General features: G+C 32.9%; 2 protein-coding genes across 2 annotated transcripts; both read right to left on the reverse strand.

The window, feature by feature from the left end:
• Positions 1-8,765: 8,765 nt before the first annotated feature.
• Positions 8,766-10,794, reverse strand: LOC108335592 (uncharacterized). Its single transcript, XM_017571621.2, has 4 exons — positions 10,595-10,794; positions 10,409-10,479; positions 10,250-10,313; positions 8,766-9,235 (listed from the first exon to the last, which is right to left on the reverse strand). The coding sequence occupies exons 1-4, from the start codon at positions 10,698-10,700 to the stop codon at positions 9,075-9,077; spliced, it is 402 nt and encodes a 133-aa protein (XP_017427110.1). The 5' UTR covers positions 10,701-10,794; the 3' UTR covers positions 8,766-9,074.
• A 5,185-nt stretch (positions 10,795-15,979) lies between these two features.
• Positions 15,980-19,084, reverse strand: LOC108334922 (germin-like protein subfamily 2 member 4). The gene is made up of 4 exons (XM_052870054.1): positions 18,979-19,084; positions 18,684-18,712; positions 18,059-18,578; positions 15,980-16,020 (listed from the first exon to the last, which is right to left on the reverse strand). The coding sequence occupies exons 1-4, from the start codon at positions 19,082-19,084 to the stop codon at positions 15,980-15,982; spliced, it is 696 nt and encodes a 231-aa protein (XP_052726014.1).
• Between the last annotated feature and the right edge of the window lie 263 nt (positions 19,085-19,347).

The raw sequence follows: 19,347 nt of genomic DNA on the forward strand, positions 1-19,347 counted from the left end.
AGGTTTTACTTTAGGTCAGAATATCAAATAGTTTTCTTACTTATTCATTTTTTAATAGGGTATTTAATTATGAAAAATTAAAACAAATAGAACTCTATAGTTAAATTGGACAAACATCGTTTAAGAGACGTGTATGTAACATGCTGATTGTCATTTTTTTAATGATGTGACATATATTATGTGGTAATAACCGTGAAGTGAAATTTTATAATTTTTGAATTAAAAAAATTGAATTAAAAAATTGGAGAACTTTAATTGAACCCAATCAATCCTTTGTTGTCTTTTATTTCTGCGAAAAGAATTTGGGGAAGAGGTGCTTGGAATTAGGGTTCGTTCTAGGGCGAAAATGAAAAATCAATTGTAGATGTCCCATTCATGTTCTTCTTCAACGTGTAATGGGTGGGGGAAGCAAACCCCTAATGTGATTTTTCGTGGTGGTGGAGGATCTAGGATTGCTGGTGTCTCACTCCTTCGCTTTTGTGGAGAGAAATCATTTCTAAAAACTGCTCGAACTGCTAAGAATATAAGGAAACAATTTTGGGGCTCCCCTAAGTACAAGGTAGAAGAACGTCCATTGTATGTTGTTTTTGTTTGTAGTAAGTCTTTTTAATTGATGTAATTTTTATTTTTATATAATGGAAATGAAGAAGCGTTGCAATTTCTTCAGATGGTGCTGTGATGATAGTATTGAGAAAAGATATTGTAATATGAAGTGGGAAACAAAGGATGAGTCTTTTGTCGAACAAAGAAGAAATGGGAGGTCGTACGAAGATGATGACTGATTTGCCGAAATTACTTAAGGTTGTGGAAAAATGGATAAAGGTGTTGATATGAGTGGTTTGTTTGATTTGTGTGCTTAATATAATTGTAATTTCAATATGGATGACAAATCAATAATGTAGCACTAACTATGACTGTATTAGGATGCACTTTATGTATGTTGAAATCAATTTTTGTGAATGAATGAATGGACCTTGGTTGTATTTAATCTATGTCTAGACTGCAATTTTGTTGGTAAACATGGGACGTGGTCAGTGAGTGTATTACGATTAGAACCATATTATGGTAAACTACTAAATAAAGTAATTCATGTATGTTTTGTACATGTGTAACAACAAACCCAAACTCATTATTCCAGTAATAATTGTTTTCAGAAGTAATTGTACCAAATCATCCACCCAATTATTCTTTTCCCTAATATAATTACTACCAAATATGATATCATACTCTTTTCAACAACTATTGGGACACCATGCTTTATGCGATAGAGTTAAAAAATGTAACAATTATAAAACTATCAATCTTATTTGGTCACATTATTAAATAACCTAAACCTGCACTTTTTTGGGGAAAGTTAGTAAGCAAAAGTCTAAACTTGTGAACTACACCAAAACCTGTAGTCTGAACTAGAACACAATGTGGCCATTTTAAAATTTCTCATCTTCACTAACACTGCTTGGTAATACTACTATGACCAGTGACACTTCTTTGTCATACATGAATATGTAATTTAATAACAATATGTGATATAATACAATATTTGATTTAATTATTATGTAATATCCATTACATTACAACATTGTTTGTCAAAGTCATACACCACATTCAAAGACCATTGTTTTCAAACAACAGATTGCAACATTGAAACAACACACACTAACCAACATTAAACATAAAAAACATTGTTTTGTAAACATAACCAAAAGTGTACATTGAAATAACACATAATAACCAAAAATTGTTATAATCATTCCTACAACCAACCTTCTATGGTTGACCTTCATGGTCATGACATAGTTCCCAAACTTGTGATGATGGGATCAGTGGTTGTGATGATGGACTAAGTTCTTGGGTAGCTTCTTGGGTAGCTTCTTGGGTGGCCTGTTGGGTGTCTTGTTGGGTTGTTTTGGGGCAACGACTTCTGTTGTGGCCAAGGTCCCTACATAGCCCACATCTTTTGCACAAACTACCTTTGTTGAATCGAGAATCATCCTTTCTAATCTCCTATTGTTCTAGTCTTCTTTTATTTTTAGGTCTTCCTGGTAATATTTTTTTCCTAGGAGCCATGACATCCGCATCTGGTGTTATCTCCCACATGTTGTCGTTGATGAGGTATATAATTGATGCGTATGTTTCTTCATATGTGGACTTCATAAAGCAAGTTGGAATGAACTGTTCTCCATCCATATTTAGAAACTTCATCGTGGTAAGAGAGTGACAACATGGAATTCCTATGATGTTCCATCTCCTGCAGGAGCATGACAACTCGTCTATGTTGACAACAAACTTCTCTCTGTTGTGGGAGACATGTCTCACTTTAAACAGTTTATTGGCTGACCAACTGTCAACAAAGTACAACAACAATATTTAGGAACCAATTAAATAATTCAACACAATTCGAAGTAATAAATGGGGTTTGCCTAGGAATCCAATTGGTTAATTGTGATTCCTTTCGGAATTTGGTTTTGATCTTAGGACATATTGATTTTCTAAAGGACTGTATCTAGACTTGTTTCTTGTCGATCTTTGCATGATGTACACCTTGATTTCCTCCAACATGGTTATGATTGGTTTACTCCTGGTATGTACAAGAACATTGTTGAATGTCTCACTCATGTTGTTGACCAAGGTGTCACATTTTGGTGTTAGACTGAATCTAGACCTTGACCAGTATCTACAACATATGATGTAAACAAATGTTAACAATATATAAATACAAAATATGAAGTTAAGTTTAAAAGATAAACCTTGGAGGGATGACTATCAAATGCTTAAATGTCTTTTCATTGACATCTTTAATATTTCTCATTTTCATCTCCAGAGTTTTTGGGTGAGTGGCAGTAGCTCCCTCCACATCAGACGTCATGTTTTTACCAGGATATTTTTTCCTAAAGTTCGCATACAAATGTCTGACACAAAATCTCTGGTCAACACCAGGAAATAATTCTTGTATAGCTGGAAGTAAACCTAGTGGTTTTAAAATAATAAAGAGCAGTTAATAGCATATATAAGTAATGAATCAATGTAGGAAAGTACCAAATTAAAGATCACTATTACCTTTTGTTGGTTTGACACAAAAGTTATTGATGAACATACTTCTGCACCACCAAGGTCATCAATCAATAGCTCTAGAAACCAGGATCATGAATCCTTATTTTCCACTTCAACCACCGCATAACCACCGCATATGTAATAGGCAACATTTGGTCATTTGTATCTCTCCCAACAATTGTTAACAACTCACCACCTTTCAAAAAGGCTCCATCTAATCCAATTATTGGCCTACAAGAGACAAAATTGTCTTTGCAAGCCTTAAGACAAGAGTAAAATCTCTTGAAAATTACATCACCCTCATTATCCTCAACATGAACCTTAACTGTAGATCCTGAATTTCTTCTTAACAACTCGTGCATAATCATATATCCTCTTATATTGTTCCTTAAAGGACCCATCAAATTTTATTAGAAGCAATATCTTTGACTCTATAAGCCATACACCTAGATATACCAATGTTTCACTTTCTTTGAACTTTTTCACGAATATCTACACCCTTCACTTTAGGATTTTCCCTTACTGTTTTCTTTAACTTTTTGCTCAACCACTTGGCATCAAGTAACTTCATGTTGCACTCCCTGGTACAAATATGCTTGTCATTTATAGTTCTCAGCTGCCATGATTTCACAACCTCCATATAAGCACAATATATGTTCCATGGGTATTCTTCTTTTGCACCCACACACTTCAGTCTCAATCTTGTTTTATCATTTTTTACAAATTTTATATTCCTTCCATTTTCCTAAGCATTACCCTTTGATAACTTCTAAAATATCTTGATTTTCAGCAAAATAAATATCAACTTCCCATGTAAAGTCTACCATACTTTTTGGCATACAAAAGGTAGAAAATATCCCATAACCCTCATTTTCATTAACCTTTTTATCGTTATCTATTACACTAAGTAATTCCTCATATTTCAACTCCTCATCTGACAAACCTCTGTCATCATCATCAAAGTTGTTGTCTGAATTGTTAGTAGAACATTCTACACTAAATTCATGTGAAAGACTTTGTACTTCTACTTCCACATTACCAGACTTTTTTCCATCTATATCACCATATCACATTCAACATTGACATCAACTAACCCCTCCAAGCACTGACTATTTCCATGTACATCACCTTCGTCACTAGATGAACTCCAACTACGAAGATGAACTTCCTCCTCCACAACTCCTTCACACACATGCAACTCTTGCTCTACGTCACTATCACCATAACCTTCTTCACCCTCATGCACCTGTTCTTGTACGTCACCATCACCTTCAACTTCAACTTCAACATCATCACCATCTTCTTCACCCTCATGTAGCTCTTGTTGTAAGTCACCATGACCTTCAACTTCAACACCACCCTCATGAAACTTTTTATGTATCAGAGTTTCACCTTCCAATTCAACAACACAATCGCCTATCTCTTCTGTTGCACTATGACCTCCACATTGACCACCAACTTTACCTACACACTCACTGGACTCATGCAACATTGCTGCCAATTGTACTTCATCATCAGTAATATATTCAAGCATATATATAACTTTGGGCTCAGAAACAACATGTACAACATATAAATGAACCTCACCATTAAGCCTAGCTAAGTTAGCCATATGCATGGCACCAGTGACATCAATAAATGGTTCCAACCTATTTTCCAACACTAAACCCCCTCCTACAGAGTACCATAAATCTTTAAAACCATCATATCCTAAACCTTTCACTACATTAACAACCATAAAATAACTCTACATATTAGGGTAAAAGGACAAAGTTGTTGTCTCCCCTTTATACTTAAGGGTACCATCATTAACAAACTTCCCTCCATGGTGGAAAACACACTCAATAGCCTCGTCCATTGCACACAACACAATATAAATATATCTACACCTGTTATGCAAGCATATGACGACAAAATATATATATATTAAAACAATAACAAAACGCACTCAAACACAAACTATCAAATAACTTTAAACATACATGGGGACCACCATATTGCAATCAACAACGCAGACCAAAGCATTTAAACCATGGGGGACCACCACCCAATATTGTGGTTTCTCAACCATAAAAGCTAAGAAAATAAAGCACAAACATTGACCTTGGTTCAAATTCACCTCCACTCACCACGTGCTTCAGCCTCGCGCTTTCAACGACACAAGGTCCCACACCTCACCTCGTGCTTCAACCTTAAATTGTTTCAAATGTTGCGCACGAACCCTAATTTGAAATTGTTGTATTTCGCCCACGAACCCTAATTTCACAATTCAACAAAAGCTCACTTTCTTTTTTCCCACGAACAAACCCTAATACGAAGGCACCCTCAAACTTTTCCCCAATATATTTTTGTAAATCTCAATTCAAAGAAAGGGGGAAGTTCCCCCAATTTTTTAATTCAATTTTTTTAATTCAAAAATTATACAATTCCACATCACATTATGGTTATTACCACATAATCTATATCATATCATTAAAAAAATGACAATCAGCATGCCACTTACACGCCTATTAAACGACGTTTGTCCAATTAAGGATCCAATTAAGCATGCCACGTACACGCCTATTAAACAGCATACCACATAATCTATTTGTTTCAATTTTTCATAATTAAAGATCCAATTGAGAAAACGAATAAGTAAGGGACTTATTTGATATTCTAGCCCAAAAATAGGATCTATTGAATAATTAAACCATTTATTTAAGATCCTAAAAGAGTGGAATTTTATGCCATCTTTAAATACTAATGTAAACTAACAACAATATGAATAATGAATTATTGTCCATTTTTCTTTTAAATGTTTCAACACACACAAGGTATATAGGAAATTTTTGCGTGTGCACTTGAAATTGACTTTCAATTCCAACAACATGTTCCAGTCCATAATGTTTGAATGCCTTATGATAGTCATTAATATATCATGATGTACATGTGAAAAAAAAAATTCCTTGGTTGCACTACATATTTCCATGGAATCCTACATTTTATGTTGCAACCTTTATGTTGATACATGAGTATATTTAGTGTTGAAAGGAGACTTAAAATACACTTACATTCTTCTCAACAATTAATGAAGTCTCATCTCCCCTTTAAGCCTTTTGTGAGCATTATTCCACTTCTGATGACGTTTTGGAGGAGATGGTGGAGGAATATCATTTTAGTTTTGAACTTAGAAGATGTTGCTTCTACATATAACAACTCAATCTTCTCATCATCATGTCTTTGAGTCAATAATGCATTCTGCATTAGAACGAATATTAGTGTACAAATAACTTGATAACTTTGAGTGTGGTTATTATGCCATGTTTGGAAACAAAAATAACATAAGAAGGGAGGGTTGATTTTTTTTTTAAAGGCTTTTGACACTTTTTGAAAATATCATTTCATAAGGAATGTTTAGACAATAATTTTATATGTTCAGAAATCAATGAATGATTTGAAGTCAATAGGTGAAACTTTGATACTAACTATTCTAGTTCGCAAAACAAATATCTTTCCAAGTTAGTTGATGTTTCATTATCATAAGTAAAAAAAACACAAGGGTTCTCTAAATTTTGTAATATAGACCACATGGTCAATTCCTAAAGAACACATACTAAATTGTATTCATCTTTACTATTTTTCTTGTAAAAATAAGATTGAGAGTTTAAGAATTTAATAACAATAAAAATATATTGGAAAGAAAAATTAAATATTTTAAAATTGAAATAAATAATAATCAACACAGATAAATTCATATACTAAAACAATCAAACAATTTGAAAATTATAACTCTCTAAATACTATGTTCAAGTTTGAACAACTTCCTGATTCAATAAATCCACTAAATTGATTGGTACAAATTAAATCTTAATGTCATTCATTTCAATTTGCATTTAATTATTAAATTAAGATTTAATTGATTCCTAATTTGAATTCTAATTTTAGAAATGCAAATAGATATCATAAAAAGCAAAATCAAAAGGAAAAAGTATTTTTAACAACTTTTTCTTGACAACTTTTTTACAACGTCTATGTGGTAGTTTGTGATTAATCCATTTCAAATATACAGACCAATAAAATAGTGACAGATAGTCTATTATTAAAAAATTGTTAACATATCATGGTCCAAACCAAAATTAGGAAAGAGAAGGAACAAACTCAAAACGAATGATCAATACAAAACTAAATTGTGTTGTTTGATGTTGATTTCATGAATTTATCCTTAAAGATTTAGTTATCCATTAAAGAATGATGAAAATGCAGTAGTAAAATATTGGAAGAACATTAAAAACATACATACAGGGTTCATTTACAACAATGTCTCAACTTCTACAAATCATAAAAATAATAGAATATGAATACAAATTCGACAATCCATATATCCATTATAAAGCTCCAGAAGTGCAAAATACAATACACCTAACAATCATAGCTTTGGTTTCTTTAAATATCTTTGCAAAACAAGAATGATTTGAAACTTTGTTGAAACCTTTTCTTGGAACACTATTGAAACTTGACTTAGTACAAAAATGTATTTCAGAATGTATGAATACATATTCACCAAGTTCTAGTTAATAGATTGGAGAAATATTTAATTTATAAGATTTTGAATCTCAATATCTTTTATCGATTATCTTAAGTTGTTAAGTGATTATTATGGGAAAAAATATCTTTTAGTAAAATATGCTTTCTATTTTGGTCAATTATTACTAAAAAAAACTCAATTTTCCATGGATAATTATCCATGAAATAAGGTCCGAATGTAAGTTGTTTTTACCTACGAAAATATACACGGATAATGTTGTTATTGAGGAGGAAACAAAAATTAGAAAATAACATACTCATCATGAGACTTACCTACGATGGAGGGGCATGGGAAAGCAAGATGAATGGGTATGACCATTTAATCCATGGGTAAAATTAAAAGATTAAATAAAAAATATATAATTTGTTAATCTTCCTCCCAAATCTCCCCACATCGTCTCAACTTCAATCGTATTCCAGTTTCCAAATCCCTTGTGAAAACCTTTGATTCTCAAAACCTCAAAATTTTCGTTGTTCAAATAATTCTTGAAAACCCTAAATTCCCAAATCGATGAACGAATCTCCATTCTCATCCAACGTTCTGCACAAGGTGTGAATCTGATTGTCCATGAGAGCCTTCAATCTAAGCTTGTGAATGTACGCATCTACTACCAACAAGTAAGCATTATACATTTTCTATCACTTCATTCGCATATGTAGGCTTATTATGTTTAAATATATGCAACGTTAGCATCATTTTGGCTTTGCCTTTTATGGGACATGGTAAGACAAAAGCATAATCCCTATTATGAACTATTTTAAGCACTCAAGATCCTACTTATCATAAGTAACTATGTGCAGTTTATATTCCAATTAAATGAAATTAAAAAAAGCTATCAAGAATTTTAAAAATGAATATTACAATCTAATCTTTATCATGGTATGTCTTCATGTTATTAGCAAACTGTGGGTTCCACCGGATGTCAATGCCGTGTCTAAATCACCATGATAATAGCATTCTTCCATGACAGGTTAAAACATTTGTTTACGATAATCAAGCACGTTATGTTGGGTTCCTCCTAATATACAAATCAAAATTTGACTTTCCAAGACCATGTTTTACGAAATGTTGGCAATGCCAATCCCCTTTGACTACTAACACCAAGGAAAAGAAAAAACAAATTCATTGAGAATAATAATTAATTTAGAGTAATAGTACTTGTTAATTAGATAGGTGAAGTCCTAGTTTTCATACAAGTTTTAGGGTTTTGGTCCCAATGCTAGCCATGGAGGCAAAAGTGAAGACACAAAACACACTGCACATGTTCCTAATTACACATTTATGGATCCTTGGAACTTTTCTCATCTTTTTACTCAATAACTTAAACTCACGCTTACGTTTTTAACACTTTTAACACACATATTGAACAAAACCGTAACCTAATATAAGTACAAGCTTCAAAACCAACTATAGAGTGAAAACTGTTTATGATTATGGCATTTTCTCAACACCATGTTCATGGACCAACCGGCAATTTCTTGTTGTGTATGGGACGTCGTCTTCTCACTCGGGTATAATCCATGGTAAAGTATTGTGAAGGGTCATCAACCTCCATCCATTCTTGTCTTGTCCCCTTGTTGCCAAGCACCATGTTTTGCTTTCTATGGTATTGTTTCTCTGCAAAAGTTGCATGTTTTCTTAAACATGTTTAGCTGGTGAATCTTTTATTTCCAATTAAATTAATATATAATAGTGCATAAAAGTGGATTCAAATCAAACATAAATTATAGTACAAGTCCTTTTTGGATTTTAGAATATTGTTTATGCTCAATTATAAAATATGCAATATTGCTTGAAGATATACAAAAGTGGGTTTCACTTCATTCTCATGAATACTCCATATTTCACCAATATATTTTGATTTATTAAAAACAAGACAGAAAAAAAATGAAAAATTAAGGAAGGTGGAATTTTTTATTTTGTAAACATGATATTGACAGGGATTATTGATTATGAAAAAAGAATTATTAGTACTGTCAAAAACCTTAAATCCACATAATGTAAGTAATTCTCTAATATAGTTCATGCTTTACTCAAAGTGACATTACTGAAATTTGTTGGGGACACAAATTGCTGCTGTTTCTATCTACGCTGATAAAGAAAGTGAATATAGTAATTAAGTTTAAGTGAAGATGTACCCGATAATATGTGGCTAGAGCTTTTCTTTGTGACTTAATATGGAAAGTTTAGAACACGAATCATAAGCAAAATATGCTCATTAACACATGCATATTCATGTCAAACAATGAATACTGATAAGATAATGCAAAGTGATAATTGAGTTGGAGAGGAATGAGATCTTTCAGTAGTAGTGGATGAAAATGGAAGTGTGATAGCAACTATTTGTGTTAAACGCTAAAGTCCACAAATGCAACTATTTTCTCTACTTTTCATTTTTCACTTCTTTGTTTACCCCTAGCATGATGAAATTAACCTCACTTGATTTGGTACATGAACCATGGGAAAGTAAAATAGACTCTAGACTGCGGCTAACCTAGTTTTCATGAAAAGATTCTGAGATGAGAGACTGCATGAACAAGCTAGGATTAATTAACAACAAGGAAGTTCTTTAAATTCATGCAGTCAATGAGTTATTTTGAGTAATGATTAAACACTTTTTGCGATCTTTACCTGCAGCAAAGGAATCATCCTGCTTTTGTGGTCCAAGATCTCTGGCTTTTTCATCTTCTTTAACCTAATTTTGGAAAATTATAAAGAACAAAGAACATAAATATTGATGAAAACAACTTAAGAGAACTAAAAAGAAGCTTTTTTAGACTCGTGCAGTACTTTCTCAGTGAATCTTAGCTTTCTGGGAACCGCTGGTAGAGAAAGCTGCAGGTTTGTATTCATATTATCATCTGTAAGGAAGAATATGAAGAGTTATAATAAGGAGTTTGTTTGATAGATAATGATAATAAGAACTTGGAAACTGATTCACTGATGAAGAAGAAGATAAAAAGAGGTTGTTCCCACCTTGAAGCTGGAGTGAAGAAGGTTGCAACTGAATATGGGAAGAAGAAGTTGGTAGAAGAGAAGAGAAGGAAAAGGTAAAAAGAGTGATGATGATTAGAAGCTCCATTTCTTTTCTTGAGATGATGCAGAGAGGTACTTTCTTCAGCAGGTAGGTTTGGTTTATATACAAACCCAAGAAGGAAACCTCACAGACAGAAAAGGGCATAAGAGAGAGAAAGAAAGCAAACACAAAGCACAAAATGCAGAGTTCCGAAACAAGCATGGGAAAATCTTAAATACTCATTACTAGTTACTTTTTACTTTTTAAGGAGGCATCACGCAATTCAGGTTGTTGTTGATTCACCTAATGTTGTAGGGCCCTTGGTTTCTTACTTTCGATAATAATTTGCTTTATCTCAGTGCATTGCTCCCTCAACCACACAAGCCTATAATAATCTTTCCACTTCCATCTTTTCTTACTTGTATCATAAAGGAAGAACAGTTATTTGACATGTTGATGATTTCGTCATCAGAGTTTGATATCATGTTTCTATTATAGGAATTAAAGATTTTTTGAACAATTTCTTAGTTGCCTTCCCCCTTCAATGATTCAGTGATAGGGATGATAAGTTTTTCCGCATAAGGCAAATTTTATCCCTTTTATGCAGAAGAGGCTAATGAAACTCTCTTTTTAGTCCTTACGAATAATAACTTTGGTTTGAATTATTTTATTTTCAATGTTTTTTTTTTCATAATGTTAACAGAAAAGCTTTCAACCATCATTGATTATGATAGACCCTTCCATTTAATTTCCTCCTTAGGCAATCCTTGTTGAACGATTTATAAAATTCCCTGTTGTTTATTAAGGCGGTCATGGTTAAATTTTCCATACAGTTCCTTATCGTCTATTAAGGTGGTTTTGGTTGAACATTTTATGCAGTTTCCTACCATCAATATACGCGATTTTGGTTGAATCTTAACAACATGCATACTTTAATACTCTACTTCAGCAAAATTACTACCGAGCAGAAACAAAGTACTCGTAACACACATCCACTACTAAAATATGAATAAAACACAACTCATGAAAGGAAACACAGAATTGACGTGAAAGTTGATTTCATTGATAGTAAATTGTAATTACATCTTGTGGCCTATGAACTTGCCACTCACAAAGCAAAGAAAACAAACAAACAAAACTAAAAAAATACAAATTTTCTTCTACTCATCACAGACCCTATTGTCATTGTTATCATCATCTTTAACCATAAGATCAACAAAGATTAGTGGAATCTCTTAGAGATCTTAAGGAAAAACTAGATGTAGTTCAGGTTAGAGCAAGTCGATATAAAAATTGTATGTTATTGTTTCACTTTATAAACATTTTCTTAAACACTCTTTTAAACACACTAGCATCTAAGAATTATTACAAATCGTCTAATCCCTGCAAAATTCATTAAAAACTTAATTGCGAAAATGTTTTAAAACACTATTCAAACTTCTTTTCTAGTGTTTTTTTGTGTTTCATTAGTGATGTGTCATTTTTTTAATGAAAATATTGTAATTCAGAAAGTATACTTTAATTTTTTTAATTTTTTTTATTTAAAATAGAAATTAAAAAATGATTTTCAACATAAATTTGTTAAATTAACTTCACAAACATAGTAACATGAATTTCATTCATCACATTAAAAATAACTTTACTTGAAGCATTTAAGAAATATGATTATGTTTTCAACATAAACAAAAATAACCAATAAAAGTTTAAAATATTTGTTTGAAAACATTTAGGCTTTGTTCACTTGAATGAATTTGGGAGAGAGTGATTGAATGGATTTGAGAGGATTTGAAGGTAAATTTTTGTTGTTGTTTATTTGAGTGGATTTAGAGGTAAGTGAGAGTGGATTTGGAAGTAAAGTTTATGAGAATTAGTGTAGAATTTGATTGATGTGACAGATTAAAAAAAAATTTACTTCCAAATCCACTCTCACCTCCAAAATCCACTCAAATAAACAACAAAAAGTTTACCTTCAAATCCTCTCAAATCCATTCAATCACTCTCTCTCAAATCAAAGTGAACAAAGTGTTAAAGAAAGAATAATTTTGTTATTAAGAAAGCATTTTAAAGTTTAAAAACAAAGAATAAGAAAAAAAAAACCTTTAAAAAAAATTAAATGTAACATGAAAGTAAAAAAGGCATTGAAAAAGAGAAATAATAAACATACACGTCCATGAGGTGTCACTTATACTTTAATATGTTAGTTAAACTACTGCAATGTTGGGTTTACATTGGTATAATTGTTCCTCAATTTCTTATTTGAATCAATATGTCGATTGTAAAATATCTAAACGTTAGTTAATCATTGAAAAAAAACTCTTTTGAAACCCTCGTAACTATCACACACAAAAAAAACTTGTGATAACATGTTATCACTTGATTATGATGGAGAAAGATGACAACCTATTTTTTTTTTTAAATTACAACACTTTAATTTAATTCACTTTAATTTTATTGAAGATGGTCGAGTTGAGTCGAATTAAGATAAAGGTTCGATCAAGTCGACTTAAAATAAAAGATGAGTTGGGTCAGCTCAGACGGAAGGTTCAATCCAGTTGATTCGGAATGAAAGACGAATCAATTTGGCCTAACTTGAAGTTTAAGATTTATTGGTCTGAGTCAAAAGTCGAGACAAGCCGATGATCTGAGAGAAAGCTTGAGTCACGTTGATTGACCAAAGAGCAAGACAAGTAGACGTTTGAAAGTCGAGTTGATTTGGTGCAGGCCATAGGTTGAGACGATTCGACCTGGACCTAAGGTTCAAACGAGTCAACCTGAACTAGGTTGAGGCACTTCAACAAGGTCGAGACAAATTTGCAAAGGGCAAGGGAAGAGTTGATTCACCGCAAGCCAAAAGTCAAGTCGAGTCAGCTCGGACCGAAGATCAAGACAAGTCGCTTAGGACCAAAGATCGAGCCAAATTGATTCATGTCGAAGGTCGAGCATGTCGGCTTGGGTCGAAGGTCGAGCCAATTCGACCTTGGTTAAAGGTTGTGACAAGTAAGCTTGAACCAAAGGTTGAGACAAATCAGTTAGGTTGATGGTCAAAACAAGTTGGTCGGGCTAAAGGTGCAGACAAGTCAGCTTAAGCCTAGGCCGTGACTGAAGAAGGAAACGAGTAAGCTTGACGCAAAGGTTTAAATGAGTAGACTAGGTTGAAGGATGAGACTAGTCATCCTAGGTCAAAGGTCAGGACAAGTTATTATGTATCGAAGGTTGAGATGAGTTGGCTCAAATAAAGGATTTAGAAGAGTAAGGTCATGGCAAAGGTAGACATGAGCTAGTCCGAGCCAAAAATTTGGACAAGTCAGTCCAAGCCATAGGTGGGGCCGAGTCGATTAAATTTGAAGATCAAGATGAGTCATCTAAAATCGAAGGTTAAACTAAGTGAACTTATGTTGAAAGATAAAGTTAAATTATCTAATTTTATTTTAAAATAGAATTTTTCCTTAAAAAACATTGAATTACTTTATTCAAATAAGAAAATTGAAATATAAAATATTTCAATTACTTCGTAAAAAAAGCTATTTAAAAATTTAAAAAACAAATTGTATGTAATTCAAATACTATATATTTAAATTTCTTAAAATTGTTGAAATATATCGTAGTTAACATTTCACTTGTCACTATATATTTACATAATTATTGATGAAAATAAATTTGTTTGATAAATTCAAATTACTAATTGATTGTATTGATAAATATTAAAGTTTCTATCACCGACGAATTTTCTGATGAATATAATTTTATACGTAAGATTCATCGATAAATTTTTCAGTAATTATATATCTTAAAATTCGTTTGTAAAATATATTGATAATTTAAAATTCTTAATACAAATCAGATCATAATATTTATCAACAAATTTTACCGATAAATTATTTTATTACTCATTATTGACATATTTTTTCATCGATAATTATAAATGAATTTTATTGACAAATATTTGATTATTAATAATTTTAATTTATTAACAAATTTTAAAATTATCGATAAATTGTGATAATCAATTATTTTAATTTGTCTACAGTGTAAATTTTGGAGACTTTCTTTTGTATATCAAATGTTTGTATTCAATACGTAATCTTAACATCAATTATACAACTTGAATGAGACTATAACAATCTTTCATCCCCGTCAGATTTGTTTACACGACCTCATTTTCTCGTGAAAATTTTACATCGACAACACGTACCCATTAAAATCAAGCATACATTATAATGTAGCTAAAACTCATTATAATTATTTAAAAAAAGAGATTACAGCACCCTATAAATACTTTGACTGTAGTATTACAAGAAAGAGAGAATCCTATGGGAATGGAACTTTCTAGCTAGCAGACTACGTACCTAGGAAGTGAAGATCGTACATTGTAAAGTGAAATTTCTACGACGATTCACATGACACAACAGTTCTACAACTGTACGCGGTTACTATACTGTTCCAAAAACTACCACTTTATTAGGCTCTCGAAACTCACCAAGTGGACCAACATTCATGCAAGTCAAAAAAAGATGCTACATTGTTTTGTTAGTAACTGTAGTGGGAACTGCAAACTGAATCAAAAAATGATTCAAACATGCTAAGGTATCACTTCAAGCTTCCATCTCATAGTCAAAACGCATCTTCATCATCATCGTCCTAGAAATACTTGTGCTTTTCGAAGCTCGCCACATGCAACGCTTTTCATCAAACATTAGGGCGCAGTGTTTCAGGAAAGGTTAGCTTTTTGTCCAAATGTGCCTCCCAGATATAAAATTACGTGATATTCATTCATTTTTTTTAATCCACACTATGAATAGACAGCTAAGTATCCAAGTTCATCGTGGAGTGTTTAAAACAAATTTATTCTTTTCTTTTATTTTCTTATAAATTAAAATTTAGACAACTTCTTTTATACGTACTTTTATATAAACCCATTTCTAGGTATTAGTTAATTTTAATATTTTAAGAATTTTATTTTATTAAATTTTCTTTTTCTTTTTCTTTTTGAAGTGTTTATAGAAAATTTGTCTAAATAAGTCCATTATTTAATTTTTAGAAACTCTTTCATATAATTTTCTTCAATATTTTTAACTTTTACATTATTAAATTTATTAGTTTATTAAAAAGTATTCTTGTTTTACTTTAATTACTTTTCTTTGTTAAAAATGTTTGTGGAGCAAGTACTGATCAATTCTGTAACGTAAACTAAATAGTTATCGTTCGTTTGTTTTTCTTTTCTGCATATATAGACACGTTTTTTTTATTTTTAAATTAAAACATTAACATTGGGGAAGAATAATAAAAAATCTTTGTTTATTACTTTAATTATTTCGGTGGTTTTTTTTTTCTAACAACTTAGATCTCTATTGAACAACATATAAGTTTGGATCACTTGGAACAAATGCTGAAAATATTTAATATAATTTAAAATTAAACAAACAAATAAATTATTATAGTGTTATTTATATTTTTATAGACTATTAATTTATGAGTGAATGCTATTAGGGACTGAGTTGTGTGTGGTTTTAGTACTTTTAACTTAACATGAAAATAGCTCTGAGCAAGAGAGCTAGAACGTGAGTGTTAAGACCTTAGAATTTTTTTGTGCATCTGTCGTGGGTGAGAACTAGCAAAGGAAGTGGCTGTGGAATTAATAACATAGAGTTAAAGATTTTTTTTTTTTTTTGGAAAAGAGGTAAGGGATGCTAAACTTTAATGATTTTGTATGTGCAGAAATGATACACTGAACAAATGCTTTGGACGTGAATTTTAGTTGATGTTTGGGGATGTTATGTGTTGAGCATGTCCTGTTAAATGTGTTTTGGGAATATAATCCTTTATATTTAGGTGCTTAATTTTGGTTGCAGTGTATTCAAGTCAGGTACACAAGTGTGTGATTAGTTTAAGCAAATATAATTTTCGGTTCAATTGAATGGTTGTGTGTTTTTGAATTAAGGCTGTGAATGCTTCTTGTATAGTTCATAGAAAATGTATACTTGTTGTTTTAGGTGCAGAATATTAAGTGATTAAGTGGTCATGTTTTATGGTTCAGCATTACAATTTTATGTGTCTTATGGTGTTAAGTTTCTGTAAAAAGAAAACTTGTACTTGGAATTTAGTGGTGCAGTGGCTCTTTTCTGAAATTGGCCTTGGTGCAGTGAAGTTATTAGATGCAAAAACCAATTTTATAATTTAAAACCTGAGATAGTTATGGTGCAATGGTAATTCTGGTCTTGTTAGGATGATTTTAGGCTTTAAAATTGTTTTTAAAAGTGTAGTAGTTGAAGGTGCTAATTACATTATCCACATAGATTACTTTACAGCTGTGAAAATAGATCACAACTCGCGGGCCAATCCGGCCCACCACGGGTTTGAACTGGATTGGGTTTGAAAAAATTGTATTTTTTTATGCGGATCAGATTTCAACCCGGCTCATGCGAGTTGAACCCGTGGTGGGCTGGGTTGGCTCACCAACCCACCTACCTAATTTTATTTTATTAAAATTTAATTTTAATTTTATAAAAAAATATTTATTATTTTGTTTTTGCTTGAAAAATTTATTTAAGTTTCTTATTTTCAAAATTAATTAAACACCGCTGTTGGGGAGTAAAATTTGTATAGATTTGAATTATGGAAAGTTTGTAAATTTTTTTTATTTTAAAAAAATTGTAATTAAGTGAGTCAGTGAGTCAACCCGTTTACCCACCAACCCGTGGTGGGTCGGGTCGAGTTCGAATTTTTTTGGCTCGCTAATAAATGAGCTGGGTTGGGTTGGCTCACTAAGTGACCAACCCGTGGTGAGCCGGGTCGGGTCGAGTCGGGTGGCCCGTTTTGACAACTATAGATTACTTTAATTGGTTAAATCAATGGTAATATTTACTAAAAAATAACTGACGCATGCTTCTGGATTGCAAATTCAAGCTTGGAATTAAAGTTTTTGCTGTGGTATTCTACTGAAAATTGGTTGTTTAAGCTGACACAAAATCTAGTTTGGTGGAGGAAATTTTTATTAGTTAAAAAAACAGTTTAGTATGCTAATTAAAACAGATTGAATACAGTGATAATATGGACTATATAATGTTAATCCAGGGATATAGTTTTTGTAGCTGATGCATGGTGTGTCTTAAGAATTCTGGTTAGAAAAATGTGGTGTTTTAAGTTTGAACATGAAGCTTTATAAGTATATATGTGGTGTCTATGGTTGATCTAAGTGTTAGATAGAAGTCACATTGTTGTATGGTGCTGGATAAATATGTTGGTTGTGGAAGCTTAAGTATATAGTTGCTTATTAAATTGGTGCATACTATTTGAATTGGTTCACCCACTAGTGCAGTCAAGGGAAATGACAGTGGTTCCTCAACCGAGGCATATACAGGCGAGGCAAAAAGTTTACCCCTTTTTGTCTCGGTTGTGAACCGAGTCAAAAAGCGGTAGGATTTTGCCTCGGTTCTTGCTGAACCGAGTCAATATCTCGGATTCTACTGCCTCGGTTGGGACCTGAACCGAGGTAGTAGAGTGGTTTTTGGGCAATAGAGCTGCAGCTACAAAAAAGGTTCTAGGAAGTTGGCTGTTAAAAGCAGAAAGCACTGAAGCAGGCTTGTCTCCGCTGTTCTTCTGAGAATGCACCAAACCTTTCGGGAACACAAAGATTTCACCTTTCTTAATGGACTTTGAGATGAGCTTGTTGGCTGTGGTGATAAACCCCGCGTCTAATTGACCATCCAACACAAACAAAATCTCAGTGGCACGAGGGTGTGTGTGAGGTGGGTTAAGTCCCCCAGCTTTATAGTCTATTCTAGAGAAAGACACTCCCAATGTGTTAAGTCTTGGAATTTTTTCCACATTGGCTGCAATAACCAAAGATCCCAATGTGTTGTTGATAACTCCAGGTTTGGCTAAACCAGCAAAGAAGAAATCAGCTTCTGTCACATTCGTCTCTGCCTTGCAGGAAAATCCATTCACCTTCACACATGAACACAATTAATTACACACCACTGGTTACTGCACTATTTTCCTAAACACAACTTTGGCATATTTATTTGAACTATAAGAGTAGAGAGAGAAAACTAAAATGGCGGTGAATGCGATACAAAGGTCTTAAAGTGTGCGACATAACAAAAGATGACCAAAAATGCATAAGACCCAACTAAGCTCAATCTGCCCCAACCCAAGAGTCTACTGCCATCCAGTCTGAACCTGTTCGTCGTCATTGGCTACCTCGAAGGTGGACTTCCTCACGATCAAACCCAATGCAGATGCAACGAAGCTCTCAAAGAAACCCAAACGCAGATCAAACAAAAATCCCAGACCCAGATCTCACCTTCTCAAATTGCACAAATATAACAAGAGCAGACAAAAGAACAGGACCCCAAAGTCCCAAATCGAAACCCTAGAATGCAATGCACCGCCGCTAAACTCCGATAGACCGAGACATTCTCCGCCGTAGAGACGCCAGCAAACGAATCCATGCGTCGAAGAGATGGGTCGCGCCAATATTTTGAACTCGCATTCCCTCCTTGTGAGAAAGAACGAGAACTGAGAACGATTTGGGGAAGAAGGGAGGCTCCTGCAAGGCAAAACCAGAACAGAGAGAAGAAAAGATGAAGGTTGATGCCTCCCCTTCTTGTGAAGCCGGGAAAGAGAAGAGAGAAGAAAAAAGTTGGAGTTTGAACCCTCGCAGAAACACCACCGCTATAGGACGCCCTCGCCGCGAGCTCACCGCAACCTCACC

This window comes from Vigna angularis, chromosome 10, assembly GCF_016808095.1.
Source record: "Vigna angularis cultivar LongXiaoDou No.4 chromosome 10, ASM1680809v1, whole genome shotgun sequence".
NCBI lineage: Eukaryota > Viridiplantae > Streptophyta > Magnoliopsida > Fabales > Fabaceae > Vigna > Vigna angularis.

What these genes read in the sequence shown, in the direction of transcription:
- LOC108335592 (XM_017571621.2), bottom strand. Translation starts at nt 10,700, where the DNA reads ATGGAGCTTCTAATCATCATCACTCTTTTTACCTTTTCCTTCTCTTCT. An exon ending in AGCTAAGATTCACTGAGAAA is followed by an intron (nt 10,314 to 10,408) that starts GTACTGCACGAG and finishes TTCCAAAATTAG; the next exon opens with GTTAAAGAAGATGAAAAAGC. An exon ending in GGATGATTCCTTTGCTGCAG is followed by an intron (nt 9,236 to 10,249) that starts GTAAAGATCGCA and finishes CAACTTTTGCAG; the next exon opens with AGAAACAATACCATAGAAAG.
- LOC108334922 (XM_052870054.1), bottom strand. Translation starts at nt 19,084, where the DNA reads ATGGATTCGTTTGCTGGCGTCTCTACGGCGGAGAATGTCTCGGTCTAT. An exon ending in ATTTGGGACTTTGGGGTCCT is followed by an intron (nt 18,713 to 18,978) that starts GTTCTTTTGTCT and finishes GCACACTTTAAG; the next exon opens with ACCTTTGTATCGCATTCACC. An exon ending in TCGCATTCACCGCCATTTTA is followed by an intron (nt 18,579 to 18,683) that starts GTTTTCTCTCTC and finishes TCATGTGTGAAG; the next exon opens with GTGAATGGATTTTCCTGCAA.